This window comes from Corvus hawaiiensis, chromosome 8 (assembly GCF_020740725.1).
Source record: "Corvus hawaiiensis isolate bCorHaw1 chromosome 8, bCorHaw1.pri.cur, whole genome shotgun sequence".
Taxonomy (NCBI): domain Eukaryota; kingdom Metazoa; phylum Chordata; class Aves; order Passeriformes; family Corvidae; genus Corvus; species Corvus hawaiiensis.
The window spans coordinates 3,015,914-3,040,972 of NC_063220.1; the positions used below are offsets into that span (position 1 = coordinate 3,015,914).

The window sequence follows — 25,059 nt, forward strand, 5'->3', positions numbered from 1 at the left end:
GCTTGGAGCAGCCTGGGACAGTGGAAGGTGTCCCTGGGTCACAGGCAGTCTGCTCCCTGCACTTTCAGGGTTATTTGGACAGCAACAGCATCCAAGTGTTTATTCCTTTTAAGTGAATCAACATGTAAATGAGCATTAGAACTAATAAATAAAAGACAAATGATGTTTTCCTAGCAAATTGAGCATGTGGCTTGTGTGTACTGAAGATTTAGCAAGGATGATTAAGTGTAGACAACTGCTGAGTGGGGGAAAGTCAGTCCTGAGGCAGAGAAGGCTTCAGAGCCTCTCTCCTTTCTCAATTTGAGCTTTGGAAACTGCACCAGTTCAGAACTGAAACTGCTGCAGAGCTCCCTTTGATTTTTGATTGGAGGGATGGCTGAGAGACTTGGGATTGTTCAGCCTGGAAAAGGGTCCAGACACCTCAGAGCCCCTTCCAGGGCCTAGATGGGCTCCAATGGGAGAGGGACTTGGGTCAAGGGATGGAGGGACAGGACACAGGGAATGGCTTCCTGCTGCCAGAGGGCAGGGCTGGGTGGGATATAGGGAAGGAATGGTTCCCTGGGTGGGTGGGCAGGCCCTGGCACAGGGTGCCCAGAGCAGCTGGGGCTGCCCCTGGATCCCTGGCAGTGCCCAAGGCCAGGCTGGACATTGGGGCTGGAGCAGCCTGGGACAGTGGGAGGTGTCCCTGCACATGGCAGGGGTGGGATGGGATGAGCTTTATGGTCCCTCCCACCCAAACCATTCTGGGATTCCATGAATTTTACAGAGAGATACAACAGTGATCTCATTTATTTCCTGGCTTCCCACCTTGTACTAACACCCTCCCTTCCCATTCAGGACCCATTTTTGCAAGGAAGGTGTTAAAATCACCTGCTCCTGAGAACCACCAACTGCTCAGATCAGTAATTATTTTCTTGCATCCCGGGAAATGCTGATTGGAATTATCACAGACCTCTTCATACCTGACCAGGAAGGAGTAATGTCATTTGCCTCTTTCTGAAGCTCAGAGAATTATCCACAGCCCTGCAAAACAGGTGTAAATTGGATCAGAAATTACCGTACCAGGGCAGGTTCCTGACACACCAAGGAGGCAGACAGGGTGCAACTGCCTGCAGGAACCTGTGAGGAGGATTTGGAGAGATTGGGAGGTTTGGATCTGGCCTTAAGCTTTCATAACTTTAACCAGAAATGGTAAATCAGGCCCCATGGAAGATGACATTTGAGATTTCAGTAAAAGCAGATCCCTCCAGTACTAACTTTATTTTCTCTCTGCCAGACAACCTCTTCAAACCAAAGGAAAGAGTCATTCCTGAGAAGGAGATGCACATGAGATCTAAAAGGTACAAATCCCTCTGGTTTAGAGTTTGTTCTGCTGTATCACCTTAGATTTGGGCAGCCCTGCCCTTTGAGCAGCCCTTTTCCAGCAGGTTCTGACAGCATGGGGCACCCATGGCATGGAAACCAAATCCTCAGCAGCTACCTCATGTTGAACTCTCAAAAACGGAAGCAGTGAGGTCACTCAGGATTTTTTTTCCTCCTGATTATGGCACAGAGGATGGGAATGACAGCAAATTATGAGGAATGTGGTGTCTGAGCTTTAACTGCACTGCACTTCATGCAAGGGAAGCTGCAAAAGCCACCATGAGGAATTCATCCTTGTTTTAAGATGTGTCCCATTCCTCTTCTCCAAAATGCAATCCCCAGCCAAAACAGGGTGCTTCAAGAACTTGCAATTGCAAAACATTATGAGGGAAAAACACAACTAAACTAAAGGCTTTGTGCTCATGCAAAACCAGGAATGCTGGGAAGGGAGGTCCAGCTTTCTCTTCCAAATCCTGGGAATTTTATCATTGATTTTAATGGGAAAAGATCAGACCAGGAGTCACCTTCTTAATGGCAACTCCCGTTATTTTTAAAATGGGAAGATTGTGTTCTTCTTGGTAAAAAGTGTTCCTAATGACAGAGAAAAAATGTTAACAGTTTAGAGTCTTATAATGATGGTTTTCTTATATTTTAGAAAATGACTTGGAAATGATTGCTGGGTATTAATTGTGTGACATAAATACAAAAAAAAAAAAAAGTACAGGCCAGATTCTGGTTTGAATTATGTTGCTGGAAATGGAAACCAACTCTACTGAGCTCCTGAGAAGCTACTGCATTGAAATCACCTACACCCATCTCTTTCTTTACTTTTTTTATTCCAAAATCAGAATTTTCAACAAGATTCAAAACAAGCCAGATTTCATATCAAACCATGATTGTTAATAATTTATACTTCTCATGCCATAAATCTAATTCAAGTCCTTAGAGATGCCCATTACAAGTATTGCAAGGAAGGCAAACATTCCCTACAGGAAAAATCAATTATTTTGTGAGCCCCAGGGATGAGATGAACTCGACTTTCTGAATTCCTGACAGGATTTATGACAATTTACCTGAGGTTAAAAAGAAACAGGAAGAGAAGCAGAAGCGGATCATCATCCAGAGTAACAGGCTGCGTGTGGAGATGTTTAAAAAGGTAAAGAATTCCTGTTATTTCTGGAGCAAATGGACCCAGTAAATTTGAAGTCTGGGATGCCAATACCACCTCACCTCCAGTACCACTAAAGATTTCTATCACCTCATGGATTTTAACAGTATTTTAAAGCACTTTTGCATCTTTTTTTTCTAGCAATTACTGGACCAGCTCCTTCACAGAAACACGGAGTGACAAAGGAGTCTCTTGCCCATCATCCTGATTGGATCTTGAATGCCTTTGACTGCTAGATAAGCCATAAAATTAACTGTTATCTCAATTACCTGGAGGTATTTTTCTTATCTTTGGCTCTTTGTATAAAGAAAGATCATTTATGTTTCAATTGAAATTTTAAGGCATCTTTCAAGTAATCAAAAACAGCCTAAAGGGGAGCACAGCTGTTCCAGAGCATCACCTTTTGGTCAGTGCACCCAGAGGAAATAATTTTAAGAATTTTTAATGCAAATACTGAATTACAGGGGTATTATTTATCCTAATCTTTTTAAAAAAGTACACTTCTCCACAGCAATAGCACCGCATTTGTAAGATGTGGAAAACTTACTTCTCCAAAGTATTTTATTAATTGATTTCGTGTGCGTGAAATCCTTGAAGAAAACTGTTATTTGTTATGTTTAGGAACCAGTTGAAATAGCATTTACCACATCATCAGAGCAGCAGCAGTTTCACATTAATACTTAACATTCCAAAAGGGACCAATATTTCAGCTTTCTGAAGAACTCCATTCCTGTTCATAGAGTGAAACTACCTAGCAAGCTCTCCCATTAAAAAACAATATTTAAAAATTTGTTTGTAACACTTTTTTTCACGTTTTTCATTGTCACATACGTTTTACTCCACTTCTGTGAGCGTGAAGTATTTATAGAAATGGCAGATGGAGGAGTGGTGCCAAGAGGGATGTTTGCATCAAAACTCGCAGAACTCAAACCAGCTGTCATGTTTCCTCCCCAAAAAATATTTAAATCTTTATTTGTACATGTTGGAAGTAAAAACAAGCAGCTTACAAACCGATGGAGTTTATTTATGGAATAAAGTATGAGGATAATATTGATCCAACCGCTGTGTTTTTATTTGGTGCTGTTAAATATAACACAGTTATGGAAACTGCCTGAGAAGTCGTGCCTTTGTACCCACAAATCCCAGGGGAAAATAATACTGCCCCTAAAAATCATTGCAAGTGTTAAACTTCGCTGCACAAAGTTTGAGGAGGGGTTTGAATGAGGCTGGAATTTGGCCTTTGATAGTTCTGCTTTGTTTTTCTAATCCAGCCTGAGATGTAAGGTCAGGATTTTTGGAAGAGGGGGATGTTTGTGAGCCACTGGGATAACCTCCAGCTGGGTGACCTGTGCTGGACACGAGGACCTGGGTATATTTTGTGCTCTGTTTCTGTTGGATTATTCTGCCTTTTTGTGTTTCAGCTTCCCAGCTAACGTAGCAATAATGCTGTTAATTTTTGCTCGCAGAGAAGACAGAGACCTGTTGAACAAATATATTGCATTCCAGATAGGCATCCCCAAAAACTCATCAACAGTTCAATCCATTGGGAGAGGACGTGGAAGGTAAGGCAGTGGGGAAGGACCTGCCAGGGTTCTTCCCTGAAAAGCACCTTTTTAACCAAGGAAGTCATTGAGTACTGGAAACCAAAGCCAAGGCAGGAGCATAGGTGACTCCAAGTAGAACTCAGAAAAGGGATACAAGAAGAATTATCTTTGAAGCTTTTATTCACTTTTAGCTCACTACAACCACTATTTCCTATAGGATCAGTGCCCAAATCCCCTTTGAATTTAGTAGGAACTGATAATATTTCCCCCTTGAGTCCTCACTCTCTGATTTTTTGACTTCAGGAAAATGCAGCTTTGGTTCATCAAGTCTGTACCTTCAGGTGCATTATTTCCTGCACATCTGTGAGATGGAGGAATTTTATTTACATTTCACCCTACCTTAGTGTACACCCTCAGGCTTGCCTGGAGTCTCACCCCAAAGCCACAGCAAGATATTTTGGCATGGAGAGAAAATATTTGGAGTTTGGTATCCATGGAGGACACAGCAAAATAATCCCTTCCCAGGTCAGGGATGTCCCCTGGGCTAGGACTGACACCAGAAGGGACCCCCAAAACTTTTACCACTTCTTCTCTGGCAGAGAGGAAGAGACAGGATCTTCCTCATTGCGAGTAAGAGTATTTTCCATGGAAATCAGGCATTTATCCTGCAGGATACCCAGGAATTCAAGGGAGATGGTTTAATCCACCTGCCATAGTGTATCCCTACTCCATGCCCATATGTAAATGTATGTAAATAAATATGTGTATCTGACATGCTTCCCACTCTCTGGCTGGGAATATCCAACAGAGGAGCTTGATGTTCCTTGGAAATCATTGCACCCAGGTGATCCTTGTGAGGAAATGAATGATGTGAGCATTTCCTGGGAAGAACAGCACAGGCTTCAGGTGGGATTTCACCCCTTGGCACCATCATGGATGGCCTGAGCAGGGAGTGGTATCTCCACTGACCTGGTTTCCTCTCCCTCCTTGGGAACAAAGTACAACACCCATCTGCTGCATCCTCACCTCCCTGGCTCAGGAGCCGCTCCCCTGGCTCACAGCATGAAGTCAGAGAAAAAAATCCTCTGGGTTTGTAGAAGGGTTATTTCCAAATGTTTTTATTTTCTCTAAATGTGATTTTTAAAACCTGCAGGACAAATCTGCAGCAGTCTGAGGTGGGATTTCCTTTGTACAAATAAGCTGGTAAGGAAAATGCATGATGCAAATCACTGTCTGGGAATGTTTTACATGGTACAAAACCTGTGCTTCAGAAAACCAAAAATTAGCTCTGTTGCAAACCTAATTTCTCTTTCAGGGCCTGAGAAAAGAAAGTATCTGGTAATGGATCCAGCAAACAATTCTAACATTCATTTCAGCTCTACAATCCAGTCATTGTGACAGAAAATGGACTGTGCAGGAAAACGTCACCTCAGGAAAACAGGAGCCTCCCAGGCATAGCCCTGGACAAGCAGGCATCAGCTTAAGGAAGTTCAGAGTTAGGGAAAAAGTGGTGGGATCTCCCTTTGGACTTGCAGGCACTTCAAAGAGCCCATTTGCCAGCAGGTAACAGGAAAATCAGAGGTGACCCATACTTGTCAAGCTGGAATTTTCCTTCTTGTTGGGAAAACTTGAGGATTGAGTTCAAGTTCTCTGGGTGTTGGTGCTGTGCCTTCGGGAGGGACACATCAGGATTCATAACAATGTTGGTTTGGGGGAGATTTGGGATGGTTTGGGGGTGTTTGAGCACAGAGCCTGGGTGGACTTGTCAGCACATTGCCTTGGCATTGTCCCTCCCAAACACAAAACCTCCCCATAGGGTTGGGATTCTGCGTTGATGGAAATGAAGCCCACATGGGGAATGCTCAGCATTTGAGGTGAGCAAGATGTGGTGTTTGGTTGCTTGCTGGCATTATTAATCTCATCTGACAGAAATAACTCATGAAGGGTTGGAAGTCATTGTAATGTAAAGGACTGAGGGTTCCAGCGTTCTGGGGATTTATTTAAACCCAAATATTTTCCTGTGTATGTGTATGCAAGTCATTAGTTACATCTTGGAGTTTACTCAGCTGCTCAGAGAGACGAGGAGAATGTCTGGGTGAGATTTTTGAGGGGTTTTATTGTTGAGTATCTGGGCCTGGTCACGTTAGTGTAATGTTTTCTGGGAGAGAGCTGATTTACAAGGAAAACAACACACAAAAGCAAGGATAAAGTTCCTGGCAGCCCTCTCCAGAGGAAACCATTCCCTGATACAGCCCTTGCAGCAAGGCTAAAAATACAGCTTGCCTCATCTGCAGGGGTGTTTGCCCCTTTGACTGCAGGGACAGAAGTGCCTGTGTGCTTTGAGGGATGGGTAATTATCTCCCCAGGAGCACTGAGTGGCTGCTTGTCCCTGCTGGAGCCCATCAGGACACAGGGCTGTCCCACAGGGTCACGTTTCTCCAGGCGCTGTGACTCCGGCCTCTGTAGTTCGTTGTTGGTTTGGGATGTGGCCGGATCCTGTGGGATGCCCTCCCTGGGCCCCGCCCCCCCCCCCCCCCGTCCAGGCCACAGCTCAGCACCAGGAAATGGGGGTTGGAGGAGTCCCAACCCCAGCTGCAACCATTCCCTTGAATAAAAGGGCATTTATTTCAACTGAAATGCAAATTCACCTGAGCATAAAACCAGATCTGAATGAAAAAAGCTACAGAAAATCTATCAAATTTACTGTCAGTAGAGGGGCTCAGTGCCTGTATGGAAATATTTATTAAGCTTTGGTTTAAATATGTGTCTATTTACACCAAAATCACAAAAATCCTTGCCCAAAATCCTTATCAGAGAGAGGAGCCTGTGCTGCTCATTGAGTGGTGCCACTCTGCCCATGGAGAAGGAGGTGCCAGTGCTGGGCACTGGAAGGGGAACTTGTTTCCCAGCTGGAGGTGTTTTGGGAGGTTATGGTTTTGTCTCTCGTAATTTCAGTTTAGCTGTGACAAAGCTGTTGGAATAAGCTTGTCATGTACATTGGGAAAGGATCCTTCCCTGGGAGGGTGGGCAGGCCCTGGCACAGGGTGCCCAGAGCAGCTGGGGCTGCCCCTGGATCCCTGGCAGTGCCCAAGGCCAGGCTGGACACTGGGGCTGGGAGCAGCCTGGGACAGTGGGAGGTGTCCCAGCCCATGGCACTGGATGAGCTTTAAAGTCCCTCCCAACCCAAACCATTCCATGGTTCTATTTGAAACCTTATTTTTATGTCGAGAATATAAAGCATCCTCTCTTTTTTTTTTTTTTTTTAGGTCAGGAATTTTACTTTTCCTAGTTCTCCTTGGCTCTGTACCAAAGCTGTGGGAGGCAGAATTACTTAATACTCATTTTAGATGACCCACAGAATAAGATAATGAGGTGTATCATCTCCCTACCAGCTGCAGAGTGATTAAAAAGTAAAAATAAAAAAAGGAGAAGAAACTGCACCAATTTTCTCATGGTACACACAGTTATTTAAAATGATATAAAACGGAAGTGCAATGAGCTGCTTGAGGATGGTGCTGCATAGATAGGAATGTGTAAAAGAGCTCCTAATTGCAGAAATTTGGTGGATATTTAAAAAAAAAAATCACAGTGATGTATTTTTAGACTTCATGTTTAAAATGTTTTTATTTTGTGCAGTATCTTACCAGGACTAGACTTCAGTTAATACATAATTATGGGATGCAAACCCTGTCACACAGAGGCTGCTCCGTGGTTCCAGGGTTATTGCAGGTCTGCCACTGGCTTGAGAAATTGGTATAAAATAGCAAAATACCTTTTGGAATCCACTTTATCTTCAACTTCTTGCTTGGGGCATCTGCTGTTTCACCATCTAAAGGCCTCTTGCAGCTGTGCCTGACTGGGGAGACATCCTCTTAAATTTCATGTTTCTGTGGTTTTCCAGAACTTTTTGTTGTTAAAGTGAGCACTTGGTATCCATGCTGTGGGGAAATTAATAAAAATCCTGGCCAAAGGGTGGTGAGGGGAACAGTGTCCAGTCTGAGTGTGGGCTAATTTTCTCATTGCCTGATAATGGTGTCTGGAAGGAAGGTCCCTCAGCAGTCATTTAATTAATTGTGATATATAACTGTGGCCAGGGAGGCAAACAAGAACCATATTGAGAACAGGAGTCTGGTTTTGTAACTGGGTTGTCCTCTGAAATTGTGGCACTGCGGAAGGAGGCAGGGAAATACGCTGCAGACAGATTTTGCCATGATTTGGGGGAGAAATGATGAGAAAAGAGCAATGTTCTGGTTAAATCCCAGGCTGGCTGCACGTGCAGCTGCCCGAGGAGGGAACAAGCAGTGCCCTCAGGGACAGCAATGCCTGGGCTTGAATAGTCCCAGAGTCACAGCATGCTTTGTGTTGGGAGAGACCTTAAATCCTGGCCAGTGCCACCCCTGCCATGGCAGGGACACCTTCCACTGTGCCAGCCTGCTCCAATCCCTGTCCAGGCCTTGGACACTTCCAGGGATTCAGGGGCAGCCACAGCTGCTCTGGGAATTCCATCCCAGCCCCTCACCATCCTCACGGGGAACAATTCCTTCCCAATATCCCATCTATCCCTGCCCTCTGGCAGTGGAAGCCATTCCCCGTGCCCTGTCCCTCCAGCCCTTGTCCCCAGTCCCTCTCCAGCTCTCCTGGAGCCCCTTTAGGCCTTGAAGGAGTTTTAAGTTCTCCCTGGATCCTCCTCCAGGTGAACACCCCCAGCTCTCCCAGCCAGAGCAGGGAGCTCCACCCCACTGTTGCTGGGATTATTTAGGTTGGAAAAGCCCTCTGTGACCATCAAGCCTCTGAGCCCAGCAGTACCAAATCCAGCACTAAACCACATCCCCAAGTGCCACCTCACATCCCCCATAATCCCTGATGACAGCCCCGTCCTCCCCAGCCCTGCAGTGATGTCAGGGGCAGGGAGCCACCAGTTGTAGAGTTCCAATTTTTGGGGCATAACCCAGATCCTGGGTATGATACCCACATGAGTTCTCCGTGAGTAATGTTGTTCCAAGGAGTACCAAAGGAGTTAGTCACGAATCCCCACTTAGTGGTGCCAAATCTATCCTCAACTTGTGACGCTGCTGGGAGCACTTCTCTCATTTTGGGGTTTGCCATTAGGTGAAAATACAACTTTGAGGACTCACTGGCCTGTACAGAATGAGGGAATGGCCCAAGTTAAACTGCGTGAAAGATGGATAATTATGGGCTGCCTGCTCTGTCTGACACCATTAGCTGATGTTACAAATCCAACATTTTACTCCTGTTTGTTGTACTGTAGAGAGGTTTCACTTGCTGTGTTTGGGGCTCAGAGTTGTGCAACAGAACCTAACAGAAAATGCCTACAATAAAGGAGCTCTGTTTCATTCTTCCCTTCATAAATAACAGGAGATTAAGACCTAATTGATTTCATTCTTCCGTGATGGATACCACAGTAATTTTTAATGATTTCTCTCAAGTTTCCCATTAGGAATATTTATTTTTCTTTAAAAATGCCCCCAAATATGCTGTTTTCCTAATTTACTGTCCCAGCTTTTATGATGATGGATGTTGCATTGTTCTGTGGTTTGCAGAGGGCTAGACAGGAATATTAAAAATATACGACTTCATAATTTTTAGTCTGAGTTGAATGCTGTCCTCTTGTGAGACATGTAAAAATTTGTGGCTTTTTTTCTTCCTTTTGTTTTCAGGGAGACAGTGAAATTTGAGGCAACAGATCAAAGCCCTTATTCTCAATGTCTAGTCTGGTGTAAAAAAAACCAACCCTCCTCACATATTTAATGGGTTATTTGTTGGATTTAAAGGGATTTTAGCACAGGACACCTTCCTGATGTATTGTCAGGAATGTCCTGTTTGATATAAGGATCTTGCTGGAAAATCATCACTTCTCAGTATTGAAATTATGGGAAAACTTAAAATTGCGTTTATTCCCCCTTGGAGGTTTAGGGCTGTGCAGACATCCCAAAGGTTGCTTGCTTATTTGTTTGGGTTTTATGAGGGTATTTCTCATGTGCTACTAAAAACAGAAGAATGTTCAGCTCATGGGGTTTTTCCCTCTTCCTGGAGGAAGGCTGGAAGAAGAAAATGTTGATGGGTGATCTGGTGCGGGGTAAAGCTGGGAACCAGGGAATCACAGAAAATCCCAGGTTGGAAGGAACCCACAAGGATCATTGAGTGCAACCCCTGGTCCTGCCCAGACACCCCAACAACCCCACCCTGGGCAACCCTGGCAGCGCTGCCCAAACGCTCCTGGAGCTCTGGCAGCCTTGGGGCTGTGCCCATTTCCTGGAGAGCCTGGGCAGTGCCCAGCACCCTCTGGGGGAAGAACCTTTCCCTGATCTCCAACCTAAACCTCCCCTGAGACAGCTCCAGCCGTTCCCTGTGTCCTGTTCCTGTCACAGATTGGAGCTGTCCCTCAGGAGGAGCTGCAGACCCCCATGAGGTCTCCCCTCAGTCTCCTCCAGCTGAGCAAACCCAGAGACCTCAGGTGCTCCTCATGTGGCCCCTCCAAACCCTTCCTCACCTTCACAGCTCTCCTTTGGACACTCTTCTGATAGCTTTGTACCCTGAGCCCCACATTCCTGGGATGTTGAGGCTGTAGGGTCAGGGTTTGGGGGTGCAGGGGTGCCCCAAGGTGGGCAGGGTGCCAGTGATGTCTGTGCTCACGGAGAGCTCGGTGTTTGCCTGACCGAGGGTTTGTGCTGCAGGAAAAGAATGTGTGAGGTTTGGGGTTTTATGTTTTAACTGCTGAAGAATTTCGGGGTTGCTGTTGTTGCTGTTCAGGTCCTGTATCCTTGCAGTGCTGGGTTTCTTTGTTTGCTCTTCCCTAAGCTCCTCTTGGCTTTTTCACCCCTGGCCCCGTGACAGCCGCCTGCAACGGGCTCTGTGCAGTTCCCTCTAAAGAAGTGCATGGAGCTTAATCACCATTAAGGCAGAGCTTGCTCCCCTGCCTTGCTAGAGGAAAGGAACTGCTTTCCAAAACTATATTGCCCGTGGAGCAGCAGGATAAACTGGGCAGGGAAAACAGGAGAACAGGAATGTGATGAGCCCGTGGCACTCAGCATCAGCCCTGCTGTCCTTCTTCCAGGTACAGACGATGCTGGCAGGGAGTGCTCTCCAAACACAGCTGAATGGAAGGGGTTTGCTCTCTCTGATTGTGGTTTATCCCCGAGACAGACTGAAAATCCCGCATGTCATTTATTAAATGTGTAAAGAAATCCAGAATGGCTTCGTCAGATTTGTTTATGCTTGAATTTAATGTTAAAGTGCTTTGTCACTCAGGCAAGGTAGGAGTTGGTTTAGTTTTTCTCTTTATTAAAAAACAAATCCAGGAACATTTCAGTTTCAGTGTTTAATTCCATGTTCTAGCCTGTTGATTTGCCATAGTGGTTCAAGGCTCTCTACAAATGCAAAGGACCGTGTTAATCCAAATAGCTCCACAAAATCCCACTTTCCTAAGAGTGTCCTTTTCACTGTGCAGCAAGGGAGAAACTTGAGTCAATCCTTGGTTCTCAAAGGCAGAGAATCATGGAATGGTTTGGGTTGGAAGGGACCTTAAAGCCCATCCAGTGCCACCCCTGCCATGGGCAGGGACACCTTCCACTGTCCCAGGCTGCTCCAAGCCCCGTCCAACCTGGCCTTGGACACTGCCAGGGATGGAAGAGCCACAGGAGAAGTCTGTCGCTGTCACTGAGCTCTATTGGATCCCAGCTGGGCACTGGGAGCCCTTTATTTTGGATGAACAAATGGACCAGGGCCTCATGGCCAGTGGAGGAACCAGTTCTGGCTGGAGCCAGGCACCGACTGCTCTGCCCCCTCTTGCTGTTCCCAGCTGCATTGGCCAACACAGCTCTGGGACAGAAATTCCAGATGAATCCAGTATTATGGGACCTTTAGGACACAAAGAAAAAAACATAACCAAAGGAGAGGAAGGTAGGGATGTATTTATTGATAACAGAACAGTGAGATTGCTGATCTCACATTGCATTTCCTGGGTTTCACAGCCTGGTGCAGACTCACTGTGCTGCTCAGGGCAGCTCAGCAGCTCCTCAAGGCATGCACAGAGGGTGGAAGCCTGCCCTTGGAGAGTGGGAAATCCATAGAATCCGTCTCTCAAGTATGTGCAGCAACAGGATTTACAGCCAGGGTTTGATTTCAGTGCTCAGCCCTGGTGGATGCTCTTCCATGTCTGAGTACTGGGACAGAGGTCTGCAGAGCAGAGCAGTGCTCTGTGGCTAAAGGTCAGGCTGAACCGTGCTCTATCTATGCCTGTTAATTATAGAGGACTGTAATCTGCCACTGCAGTCACAATTCAGCAGGATCTTGATTGTGCAGAGAGTTAATGAAGTGAGGGAGGACTGGAGACACAAAGTCTCAGCAGCTGGCTGGGGGGACACACAGATTTCAAAGGGAAGAGCTTTTTTGTTTTGTTTTGTTTACTCTAAGAAGGAAAAACTTTAGCCTGGAGGCCCCAAAACTGGAGATCCCTGTAGCTAAGCCCAGACAAGTCCTCATGCATTTTGGCACATAGGGGAATAATAAAAAAAAAAAAAATCTGGATAATACTCAATGTTGTGATTACAGTGAGGTTTCCTGGATAGCCAAGAGGGGATCACAGCTGATCTGGGAAGATGTGAGAGCAGTGTTACAGAGGTGCTTTCTGCCCAGCAGAACCTCTTATCCTGAAATAGTTCAGCTCTCTGAGGTGGCTTATCCTCTCTTCATTTAACTCCAGCTGTAACACAAGGGATGCAAATCCTGCTCTGGCAGAGCAGGCCAGCAGACAGCTTTCCTTTTCCTCCTTTTTTTTTTCCTTTTCCTCCTTTTCCTTTTCTCATACTCCACACCCCATAGCATACCATAACCCATCTGACAATTAATATTAATTTGTTACCTCGCCTTGGAGCTAATGCCACCAAAGCATTACAGTATCAGTCTGGAGGATTTATTTACACTTAATCCATTCTCTCTCCACTCCTTATGTTTTCTCTGTTGTCTCCATCAGTCACTAATTCCTTCTCAAAACTCCTTTAACCAAGGGGAACTAATGGAAATTCACATTTCCCTCAGCGCATCCTCCTCCTTGCTGGTGTGTGTGTGTTGAGCTCGTTCCCAGGTAAGTTATTCCACACTGCTCCCTTCCTTATTGCTCTCTTCTGGACTGACCTTTCCAGCGCCATGTGAACCAAAGCTCCTGCATGAATCGCTAATTTGATAAGCACACGCCCAGCCGGCCGCCTGTGTTGTCACACGGTCAAATATTCATCCTTCCAAATCGGAGTGCCCTTTACATCGAATTATTTCCACACCTAAATGCAAAGTAAGAGTTGAGCTACTGCGCTGTGCCCTGTGGCAGTGACACAGGGACAAGGCGGGGGCAGGTGGGAGAGCTGGGGAGGGAGAAGGGTTCTGCTTCGGGAATGACAACAGCGAGCGACGAATGCAGGGCACATTCCTGCGCACCCTGTCAGCATCTCCAATTCTCACATTCTCCGGCTGAAAAAAGCGTGTTCAAGTGTTTCCGAACCACTCCCGGGGGAAGCGAGGGCCGCGCAGTCCGCAGTCCGGAGGTGCGCCTGAAGAGGGCTCCTGATAGGATCTGGGAGATCCTTGTCGCTTCATTCCTTGGATGTTCCTCCGGCCACAGGTGACCCGGAGCCCCAGGGCGAGATATTCATGCACACACCTCAAAGCACAGCGGGGTTCCAGCAGCAGGATTTGTTCTCTCCAGCTTGTGGGTAGTGCCTGGCTCGCTTTTCCTGCAGAGGCTGAAAGCCAAAAGCAAACCAAGCACCCAGCATGTGCCAGGCTCTGTCTGTAGTAACAGAGATAAAAGGGTGCTGTGTCAGGCTCCCCTTGCCCAAGGAGGTAAAAATGAGGAGTAAAAAGAGGATTTAGCCGTTCTTATGCTGTTGCTATTGCAGGATAGCCCTGAACTAGCACAGAGTGGAGGGGATGCTTTGGAAGGAAAAGTTTCTTGGGGCTGAAGCGAAGAAAAACGAATTATATAGGGTAAGGAAGATAGGGAGGATAAAAATGAAAGGGGGGAAGCATAAAGAAGGAGCAGCAAAAAATAAAAAGGTAAAAACAACCCCAAAAGCAGTGAGACATCTCCACACACCCCCCTCCCTCCATTCCTCTTCCCCTGAGAATGCTAAAGAACAGGGATGGATGGATGGATGGATGGATGGATGGAAAGCCATAGCCCATGGGAATAACCTGGATAATTGGGGCTGTGGCCCTCTTTGAAGCAGCCACACAACCGGGATGCAATTTTCATTTCCTGCAGGGAAACTCGGCCTTGTTCTTCTGAAGCGGATAAACCAAACCTTGTAAAACTAATTGTGAGAGGCACTTTGACATGAGAAATTCAGAGGCCAGGCCTGGCCTCTCCCCTGCACACCCCAGTGAAGCAGGGGCACTTCCCATTACCTGCCCTGTGCCTCGAAGGTCTTTTTTTCCCAAGAGAATTTTGAAACGGAGATAAAATTGTGCTGTTGTTCTCCAGAGGTAGCTGTAATTCAGTAGCATTCCTACATGGATGTTGTTAATAAAATAGTTGGGGCTCTGTGGTGATAAATTATCGATTTATCAATTTCAAGCCCATAAAATCAGAGTGGTAAAAGGCAACAATTCTTTTCTGGTAAAGTTTTGGGGGGAAGAGGAGAAACTTTGATAATATCTACTTCATTCATGCTAATGAATGACCAAGATATAATTGGCTCCACATTCTCTGCTAGCAAATATTGTTTCTCAGATAAAAGTAGTACCACTGAAAAGAAAAGCCTTGTGGGATTACCAAAACCCTATTTAGAAGTCTTTAACTCCCTTCGACTGACTTTTTTTTCTTTTTAATGGGAGAAATACCTTCAAAGACACTAAAGATGTCTACGTGGCTTTTACGGTGGCCTTCCACAAAGGAGTTTTCTGTTTGAATTTTAATATTTTTAACCAATGTTCTGTGTGGAGCACATATGTCCTTAATGAGAGAGTTGATAGAGTTCATTAGTTTATATCTGAGGGATGAAATGTTGCTGAGTGTAGCTGTTAAATTGTAATTGATAATGGCTGAGTAGGGAAAAGTTAGCATTTGGCTATTTAAAGTTACACACAGGCTAATCCCGAGGAGAGGGAATACACATGGTGAGGAAGATGTGAAGTGAGACTTGAGGTGTAAATGCAGACAAAATGCAAATTTCAGAGCAGCTGGGGGCAAGTCCGTGGGTCTGGTTTTGGGCAGAGGGGTAGGAGGTGAAAAGTGCTTTTTAAATGTGAAGAGCAGCAGTTGAGAGCCCTTTCTTCACATTCTTCATGATCCCAGCCCTTTTCCAGGTTTATTTGTGCTGGGATTACCACTGTTATCCCTGGATGCCTCAGTGATGCTGTCAGGGAACAGTGCCAGGCTCCAGTTTGGGAACCACAGAGGTTGTACCCCTGGAATTTCTGGCTCAGTTATCCCCAGAGCTGGTGCAAAGCATAGTCTGGATCACTTGGAATAATCACCAGCCTCTGCTACAGAACAGCCCCAAATCTGTGCTTCCAAACTCCATTTCTAAATGGGATTGCATGGCTCTTATGCCTGCTGGCCTACAGGCACATCTCAGAACGCTTCTGCCAACTGTTTCATGCACAATGTACACGGAGCCAAGCTGCAGAATTCAGTATCAATATCCAAACTCTGAGATTTGGGAAGGATCTTAATAAATTAAAGCTAAAAACCACACAATAAAAGTCTGTGAGGATCTTCAGGATTAGATTCTTTTTTTCCTGCTGCTCCACAGCAACATGTGGGCATTACATGTGTTTTGGTGGTACATTAAGGAGTAGATAATCTGTATTTGGTTATTCTCCCAGACAGTCAGTAATAATAATTTGAATGAGGGAGATTTAAAAAAATGCATCTGGCAACTCTGTGGGTGTGTTTTGTTGTTTGTTTTCTTTTTTTTTTTTCCCCCTCCTTCTTTTAAAACCCCCACAATATAAAATAAGAAACACCACCAGAAACAACTCTGAAATAATTATGAAACCAATAAATAACCCCTGAGCTCTAACGTACACAGATGACTTTCCAGAGGCGGCAGCCAGGCTTGTGTGTGGAGTAAAAAAAAATGGGAAAACTTCGGGAGCAGGGATGGGAGGGGGGACCCCGAAGCCCCCCGGGGCTGGGACGCTGCGGAGGGGCGGCCGCGGGGCTCAGATGTTCCGCGGGCGATGGCTTAAGTTCGGTCCTTGCCAAAACAACAACAACAACAAAAAAGAAATAACCGACACAAACCTATTTAAAATAAAGGGGGAAAAAAATAAAAGAGGAAAGAAAAAAAACCCAACTCCTCTTTTTTTTTTTTTTTTTTTTTTTCCCCTGAGCAGCCGAGCCCAGCTCATCAGCAGCTGAGGCAGGAGCAGGAGGGGTTTTGGAGTTAACTGCATGCAGGAAATCTCTCACATCCTGAGTCCCAGCTCGCTCCTCTCGGTAACTGTATATTATGGGGCTGCTCTCCAGCCCCAGCTGATGAAAGTTTGTCTCCCTCAGTCTGGGCTGCGATGTCAAAGCGCCTCCAGGCAGCGCAGCCGCGCTCCCCCCGTGCGCTGCCCCCGGCCCGGCTCCCCGCGCTGCTGCTGCTGCTGCTCGGCCCGGGCTGGCTCCTCTCGGCATCGCCCCGCGCCCGCGGTAAGTCACACGCAGCCCCTCGGGGCTTTTCCCGACACGATCCCGAGCCCCGCGCTCCATTTTAGCCGGACAAGGAGCGGGGAGATGGATTTAGAGCGCTGCTCCCCCCGCCCGCTGCGGGGATGGAGCGGGAGGTCCCGGCCGGGCACACGCGGAGCTGCGGAGTTCCCGCTCCTCTGCGCGGCTTCCCTGAGATTTCCCGGGAAAACTCCGCTGTGCGGCCCCCCGGCACCCCCAGCCCCGTGGGGTCCCATCCTCCGGCACCCCCAAACCCGCTGGTTGCTTCCCTGCACCCCCATCCCCCGGGACCCCTATCCCTGCACCCCCAGCCCTGCCGGTCCCGTCCCTGCACCCCAATCCCGCCGGTCCCGTCCCTGCACCCCAATCCCGCCGGTCCCATCCCCTGCGAGTGGAGCTGATCCCGGGGACCCCCCTTTGTGTGTATTCGGGGGTGCCCTGCAGGGTCCCGTGGGGCGGGGGGTAAATTTCCCTCCCACGCATCCCCTACAAACAGCCCCCCGGGCTGAATTCAAGGGTCTGGGAGTCTTGTCAGAGTTTGGGCTCTGTTTCCAGCTGGGAAAAATTGCGCGGAAAAGCCAAATAGTGATGATAAAAGCGTCCTGGCTGGGTAAAAGTTTTCTCGCCGGCGCTGTGTTCATTCAAAGTGAGCTCCAGGCGGGGAGCGGTGATTCAGCTGTGGAGCGCTGTGCTGTCCGTGTTATGGATGGGGAACAGCCTGGGAAGCGATTGTCTCTTCCTACAGCAAGTTTGGGGTTTACTCCGGAATTCTCAGAGGGCCCAGGTCCTCTCCCCTTCTTTAAGCGTCTGACAATGCACATTTTATGTGAGAGAACAAAGGAGATTCTCCTCTATGAAAACATTTAACAGCACTGAGGGGGGTGTGTGTCCCTGTGTGTTACTACAAACTCGTGTATTTGGTCTTTTTTAGTCTTTTTTTTTTTCCATTGTAACTTGAAACTTCGTAAATATTTGCTTATCTCCAAAATTTATTGACAGCAACTTTCACTGGGACTTTGGCTCTGAACTTGCTAAGAGAAAAGACAGGGAGATTCTTGAGCACACTGAAATCCCAAAGGGGGAAATGACAAGGTGTTGCATTTGATCAAGCACCTGGAATTTATCTTAATGAATTAACAGGAGTTGGCAGCTTTGCCTTTGTGTGGAATCTTGATTTCTCTTTGTCAGCACTTGTATTTACACCAAATCAGTGGGTTTGGGGTAAAGGCTGCAGAAATTCCCTGGCAGATGAGGAGAAATAGGTGCCCTGTGGTTGTTCCCTTTTCGTGGGGCAAGGGAGGGTTGGTTTGGGTGGGAGGACGGGCCCCTTCTCTGAGTGTGGAAGCCACTGTGGCTGGCCAGGCCCCTCCATGGTTTGGAAGTTCACTTGCAGTCAGGAAAATTTGAGGTGAGATGCTTCAAAGTGTTTGTCCCTACAATAATAGGAGGGTACACGGTGGGTGACTTGGCACTAACACACAGATGAGTGAGCAGAATGGGAAGAGGGGGTGGAAATCCGGTTTCTTGTGGCTCAGAATTCCCTCAGAGCCCAGCTGAAGCTCTAAGGTTACACTCACACTGATGATTTAAGCTCTGTGTAAAATTTGTGTCGGCTGCTCATCTCTGTGGTGTTTTTAGGTGTCTTTATGGGGCTTTAGATGTCCAAGTTGGGCAGCTGTGGTGGTTGCTGGCCCTTGGATTTGCCTTCCTATATCTTCCTGCTCCTCTTCTTTCCCTACCATGTCTGTAATTTGCTCTTTTCCAGCCCCAGCCAGTGTGCTCAGGGAGCATCCCCTCCCTTAATTCCACTTTTTCCTGTGGAAGCAGAGCACAGCTCTAGCCCTGCCAGAGCCTGTGCTGCTTTCTTGGTTGCGGAGGTGCTGAAAGTTCCAGCCGCGCGTTTCCACACCCGGCCACGCTCCCAGTGACAACAAGTGCTCCTGGCTGGGCTGGCACAGGTCTCACTGGGCATTCTGGAGCCCTGCAGGACATCCTAATTTTTACAGAAACACGTGCTTAGTGATTAAGACAAGTTGGAGTTATGACATGCCTTGAGAAGCGGGTTTGAAACGTGGCAATAATATGGCTCTGCCTGAGTGACAGGTCTATTATTAAACAGAAATGGTCAGGTTGTGGGCTAGACAACTTAAAAGTAACCTTGTTTGCTTTCAGTGTGTTTTCTTTCCAGTTTTTGGGGTTTTACAGTTGCCCTTCTAGTTTTCAGTATTGCTCTGCTTAAATTTCTGCTTAAAGGACCTCATGGACAAAGAGGAAAACTGGCTGGGGTGCTGGCCTCAACCAGGCCCAGTTAGCTCTGCTGGCCTTGTGGAGTGGCAGATAAAGTAGGATAAGATCTGATCATACAGACTCAGGCAAATATCTTAAAATCTACACGTGTACAAGGTTTCTTGTGGTCAAGGCCTTCCTGTTTCTGCAGGGCAGACAAAGTGATGCTGTGGATAGGTAAAGTCCAAATTTGTGTGTGTGTAGACTCTTTAAAACTCTTTTAAATATGGTGTGTTAGCTGGGAAAACAGCAGGAAAATTACTCTTAGAGTGATAGAATGGTTTGGGTTGGAAGGGACTTTAAAAACCATCTTGCTCCACCCCCTGCCATGGGCAGGGGCACCTTCCACCACCCCACGTTGCTTCAAGCCCTGTCCAACCTGGCCTTGGACATTTCCAGGGATGGGGCAGCCACAGCTTCTCTGGGCATGAAAATCTGAAATTCCTAAAACTGCAACCCAAAATTCTTTACCTTCAATTAAAATCACTTTTCTCTCAGATTTTAATTTGCTACTGATTGCAGCTTCCCTGGGTCTAATGGAAATAAATTGCAGAAGAAATCTTGCCTTCCCTCCTGCTCTAAACCTGATTTCTCCAGGACATTCTGTTTTAGAGCTCATTTATAAATCCTGTCTTCTCTCAAACTGCCCCAGCATTTGTGAGATATTTCTGGTGTGTGTATAATCACCTCGTTGTCTGATGGTTATCCCTTTCAGATCCCCTGCAGATAGCCTGGCATGAGCTGTCACTGTCCTTGGAGCTCCAGAGATCCATGCCAAAATCCCCCAGCAGAGGCATTTTATTCCCACTCTTCAGCTGTGTTTGCATCCTTAACCTCCAGCTCCCTGGGGAGCTGACAGGTTCTTCACTGGTGTTTTCTTGGGTGTCTCATCACTTGCTCTGCTTGGGATTCTTGGCAAGGTCTCTATCTGGCCACAAAAGCATCCTTGAACTCATGACTGGCAGGCTGCGTTGTGGGTGGTTTTGCATCCTGCTGGCAGCCCCAGTGGGATTTCTCTGATGGCACGTGGGTGGCTGCAGCAGACCAGGGCTGTGTTTATCTGTTTATGCCACTGAAGATACCCATTCATCTGTTATTCCCACTGAGGCCCTCACTCAGATCATGAAATTCTGTTCTAAAAAGGCTCAACTCATGTAAAGGCTTATTTGGTCCTCCACCAGCCTTCCCCAGACCTCACATCTCCTCCTCCTGACGGATTTATCCCTACTGTTTCCAACAGATCTCACACTGCCAGGGCAAAATGGCCAAGGAGCGCAGCTGGGCTCTGCCTTATTGGTGTTCCTGAGCATCCTTTTGGGCTGTGGCAGAGCTGCCTTCTCAGAGTGACTGGGCTCTTGGGGTGGGTTTCTCCTCACTTTTGCTATGAGAGCTGCTATAATCCAGAAATTGACATTTTTAGGGTGTTTGGAAATGGGTCTGGAATAGTGCCTGGTTATACAGCCAGGCTCTGCCATGCCAGCAGGCTCTCCCCAGCGCTGTCCACACCATCCCATCCTGCTTAGGATGCCAGGCTGCTCATATTGCTGGGATTTTTTTATTTAACCCCCTTTTTCTGATGACTTTCCTTCCTCTACAACCTCTTATGTTTTACTGCACTTCATCCTGGATCTCGCTCTCCCTGTTGCCTGCACTCTGTACTTAAATTTCAAGCAGCTTCTCAAATTTCTCCCTGGACAAAAGCAGATCATCTGCACAATTTTGGAGTGCTACAGGCCTAAATCACACCTGCAGAGGCTTCTCTTAGGTCTTGCTGGGTCTCCAGGGCAGATCTATGACAAAGTAAATTAAAACCCCACAGCTTGAGGGTAGCAGTTGATTCTTGATAGGACAGTGCAGTCCAACAGGTCAATCCCTTTTTTTTTCCTGGTTAACACAAAGCAAAGTGCTTCAAATGTATTAAATTTTCATCTTTCTGATATCCCACTAAGAAAAAGGATTTTTTTTCTTAGTAGACCCCTGATTCAGGATCTTGACCCTTCTCTTTTTAGGGTGCATGCAGGATTTTGAGACTAGGTTGGTATCAAGTGCCTTGATGAACTGCATCATCTAATCAGAAATTAATCTGCTAAATCCCTCCAGGTTGTTCCACTAATTTTTTACACCCCATACAAATGAATTTGCTGCTTTCCATGACCTGGAGCTAGGATAAGAAATAGTTTGGAGGCAGGAAATTGTCCTTTCACAAGGTCAGCTTGCTAAAAGCAGTGATTAGAAGAACAAATTCATTCTTGTCCTAAATCTATGATGTAATAAGGCAAGAAGTGAAATGTGTCATGGCCTGTTAGCCATGCTGGATAATGCACATCAAGGCAGAAAAAGCTGGATGCAGAATTTGGCACAAAATTATCTTTAACTCATTTATTTTGAGATATTTATTAAGAGGAATGGTGTCAGCCCCTGGAAATTTAGTTTAATAGTATCTATCATATGCATTAAGTGAAAAACCTTCTGACAGTGGTGCAAGTTTGCTGTGTTCTTGTTTCTTTTAAATATGTTCTACTCCTGGAAGCAGCTGGAAGAGAAATAAACCTCGTGTGTGACTGCTTAACTCTGAAAGAATATATTAAGATACAAACTTCAACAAACCCAAGTATTTATGAGATTGTTTTGATATAGTTAGGCAAAAAAAAATTAAAAATTACAAAATCTAGACTTTATCATTTAATAAGGGGATCATGTGGGCCTGATCAGGCCTGGAGCTGAGCATGGCCAGTGTCTTTATTCAGCAGCGCTGTCGGAATGCAATGATGGTCTGTGCTGGAGATCCTCTGGTACTTCAACAGTTAGAAAATGTGAGGAGGATAGTCCAGTCCAGATTATTTAAGTTTCTATTCCATTCCTTTTCTGCCACTGAGAGCACTGTGGTGACAGAGAGAGCTGAGAATAAAAGCACTACATCCCTCTGCAGCACATGGGGATGGGCACAGCACCTCATCCGTGCTCCTTTTTGAACTGGGGCTCATAAAAGGATCTCCAGGTTAAAATCTGCTCTTGCATTTTGATGTGTGTTTTGAAGCATGAGGTGAGCATTCCAAGAGATTTAGGATTTATTTCTTCATCTCTTGCTTCCTAAGTGAGAAACAGGCACCCCTCTGAAGAGACACTTTGGGTAAAGACCAAGGTGAAAGTATGGGATCGTTGCAGGAGAAATGCCAGAATGGTTTGGGTTGGAAGGGATTTTAAAGCCCATCCAGTGCCACCCCTGCCATGGGCAGGGACACCTCCCACTGTCCCAGGCTGCTCCAAGCCCCAGTGTCCAGCCTGGCCTTGGGCACTGCCAGGGATCCAGGGGCAGCCCCAGCTGCTCTGGGCACCCAGTGCCAGGGCCTGCCCACCCTCACAGGAAGGAATTTCTTCCTAATAGCCAATCTAAGTCTCTCCTCTCATAGTTTAAATCTTCACACTTTAGAAAGAAGGAGCTATTCACTCTGCATGGTGTGTTTTCTTTGTTTCTATGCCTGACCCTCTTTTGGAATAAATTCTCTCCCCTCCATGGATCTGACTCATTTGTACAACCTGCTGCTCATGGCCGGTGCTGGCGTTTAAGATCCTTTTTGCAGTACCAGAGGATGTACAGAGCAGATGAGCAAAGCTGTGTTTGTGACCTGGAGAGATATCCTGCCCTGAGGAATCCATAAAAATAAATGTTCTTTGCTCTTGTAGCTCATCTGTGGGAGGAATGTGTGAAAGGAGTTATGGAGTGACCCAGAGCTTATGGTGACACTTACTGCAAGGTCACACACATAAACCTGAGCAGGAGAGGTGGCTTCAAGAACATTAAGTAACTCCCAAGTTTTCTTTTCATTCATGTTTTAAAAACCAGAAGAGAGATGAAGTGACAGCTCGTGCTGGAACAGGTGCAGCTCATTTTCCTCTCCCTGTTGTTGTGTGGAGCAGGAATTCCCCACACAAACAGAAACTCCTGATGGATATAAACTCCCCAGCCCAGCAGCTCCTTTTCTAGGCTTGGGGAAGAACTACAAATCACATCCCATGCCTGCTCACCTAAATGAATGCTGCAAATCACCTCAGTTGCGTTTGCTGTGCTTCCCAGAGAAATCTGAAGGAATGATTTGGGTGCCTGTGACGAGCACAGCTCCCACTCCCACTCCGTGGTGCTTTCTCCTGCTGGTTGTACACAGGAAGGAGCATCCCTCAGTTCAGCTGTGCTGAGGACTCCTTATCCTCGCTGAGGCAGGTTAGTAAATTACTGCAGAGAGGGATTGCACTGTACCTTTTGGAAGACCACGAGGAAATTGTATTTTGGAGAGTAATTTGAACTTCACTCAGTGAAAGTAGCCTTTCATGAGGCTTTGGAGGGGAGGAGTTGGAGAGGAGCACTGGACCTGGATTTTCACATAATTATGTGGACTCATTGCTGAAAAGTGAATATATATTTAGTAGCTTTTTCTCTGCCCTTGGAGCTCTGCGGATTCCTTGTGCTTGTAAAGCACAGGTTATTATTTCTCTGTCTCAGTAAGTGTTTTTGGTAGGAGCTGCTGGTGCAGAGGGGTGCGAGGCTGAGCTCATAATCAAAACAAGAATCCATGGGACGCTTTGGGGAAGAAGCAGCAATTTAGGAACAGGCTGATGTGTCCCAGTAGAACCCATGATGAGCTGAGATGGGGCACACTTCACTGTGGCATCCTGGAAATATCTGTGGGAAAGGCACTGTGCAACCCTGGAGGATTTTCATCCATTATTAGCCATGTCCTGCTTGTTTTTACAGGAGGGAATGGCTGTGCCAATTGATATGGTGTGGATCAGGGCTTGGAAGAGAAGCAGCTGAAAACAGGGTTTGCAGCAGGAGGACAGAAGTTCTCCTAAGCTGTTGTGTCATGAACTTTCCAAAGCTCCTTTGGGTTGGAATCTTGCATTTCTGACTTGCCCTCTTCTGTGAACTCCAAGCCCTGAGCTGTTACGTGAGGGGAACCTCTCGATCCACCCCCATGACCCACTGTGCTGAAATGCCCTTTGCTGCAGAGCTCCACTGCTTTATTTTTCTATATTTTGAAATGTTCTCTTCTAGGAAAAAAAAAAAAAAAAGACAACTCTGTCTTTGGACTGGTCCTGAATAGTAATTCCTCAGTCAAACATAACAGCATCCCAAATGAGGCTGGACAGCTGTTTCCTAAATATATGCCTGTATATATTCTGTACACATAATAAAGCTGGGTTTGGGTTATTTGAAACGTTCTGCAGGCTCCCTGCCCCCTCCTGCAGTCAATGGCAAATGCTGTTCTCCCAACTCCGCTTGTCACATTTTGTTCTCGGGAGCAGGGAGGATATTGGGATACACTGGCTTCTTCCCTTGACTGCATTTCAATATGGATTTTGTATAATGAGGGCCCAAATCCTTCTGCCATTACTTCTGCTTTAATCACACTGTGCTCTCCCCAGATTGCTTTAATCGCATTTGCATCAGCAGGAGTTGCTCTCTGTGATGAGCAATATTTCATCTGCAAACAGAGGAGACACAGCTCGGGTACTCGAGCAGGAAGGAGCCGCCTGGCCCGGATTTGTTGCAGCACAGCTCTCCAGCGAGGGATGGTGCAGCATCCCGATTGGAGAAATAGATTTTCAGGAATTAGAAGGAACAAAAGCTATTTTTACAGGTTTTTGGTTGGGTTTTGTTGTGTTTTTTTTTTTTTTTTTGTTTTTTTTGTTTTTTTTTTTTTTGAGGACCTGTCAAGTGCGATGGCTCCCTTTTAATTTTCTAGTAAATGGCTTTTTGGCGTGTGTTATCTGCCGAGAAATGCCTGGTGCAGAGACATCATTTTGTATTTCAGCCATGACATTACTCTAGATGAGAACTGAAAAGTTATATAGATATTACACCAATATATAAACCATGTGTGTTAGGAAGACAAGTTCAGTTTTGAAATATTTGCCTTAGCTATGCTTTTCACTTTCAATCTGTGCCAAACATGTGCTTGAATGACTGATGGAGTCATATGGTTCCCTGAATAAAGCACTTTATTGTGCTCAGACTTGGAGCCTTCCAA

The 25,059-nt window shown here is 46.3% G+C and overlaps 2 protein-coding genes across 3 annotated transcripts in view; both read left to right on the forward strand.

The window, feature by feature from the left end:
- C8H10orf90 (chromosome 8 C10orf90 homolog) overlaps window positions 1-3,584 on the forward strand; it is a 58,159-nt gene extending 54,575 nt beyond the window's left edge. Inside the window, exons 7-9 of the mRNA XM_048311736.1 lie at window positions 1,277-1,340; window positions 2,419-2,518; window positions 2,672-3,584. Coding sequence (XP_048167693.1) covers window positions 1,277-1,340; window positions 2,419-2,518; window positions 2,672-2,710 — 203 coding nt within the window. The 3' untranslated portion in view covers window positions 2,711-3,584. The remainder of the gene's footprint in view (window positions 1-1,276; window positions 1,341-2,418; window positions 2,519-2,671) is intronic.
- Window positions 3,585-16,468: 12,884 nt separating this feature from the next.
- Window positions 16,469-25,059, forward strand: part of ADAM12 (ADAM metallopeptidase domain 12) — a 173,492-nt gene continuing 164,901 nt past the window's right edge. For both annotated transcript variants that reach the window (XM_048311955.1, XM_048311956.1), the window contains exon 1: window positions 16,469-16,729. In XM_048311955.1, coding sequence (XP_048167912.1) covers window positions 16,603-16,729 — 127 coding nt within the window. In that variant the 5' untranslated portion in view covers window positions 16,469-16,602. The remainder of the gene's footprint in view (window positions 16,730-25,059) is intronic.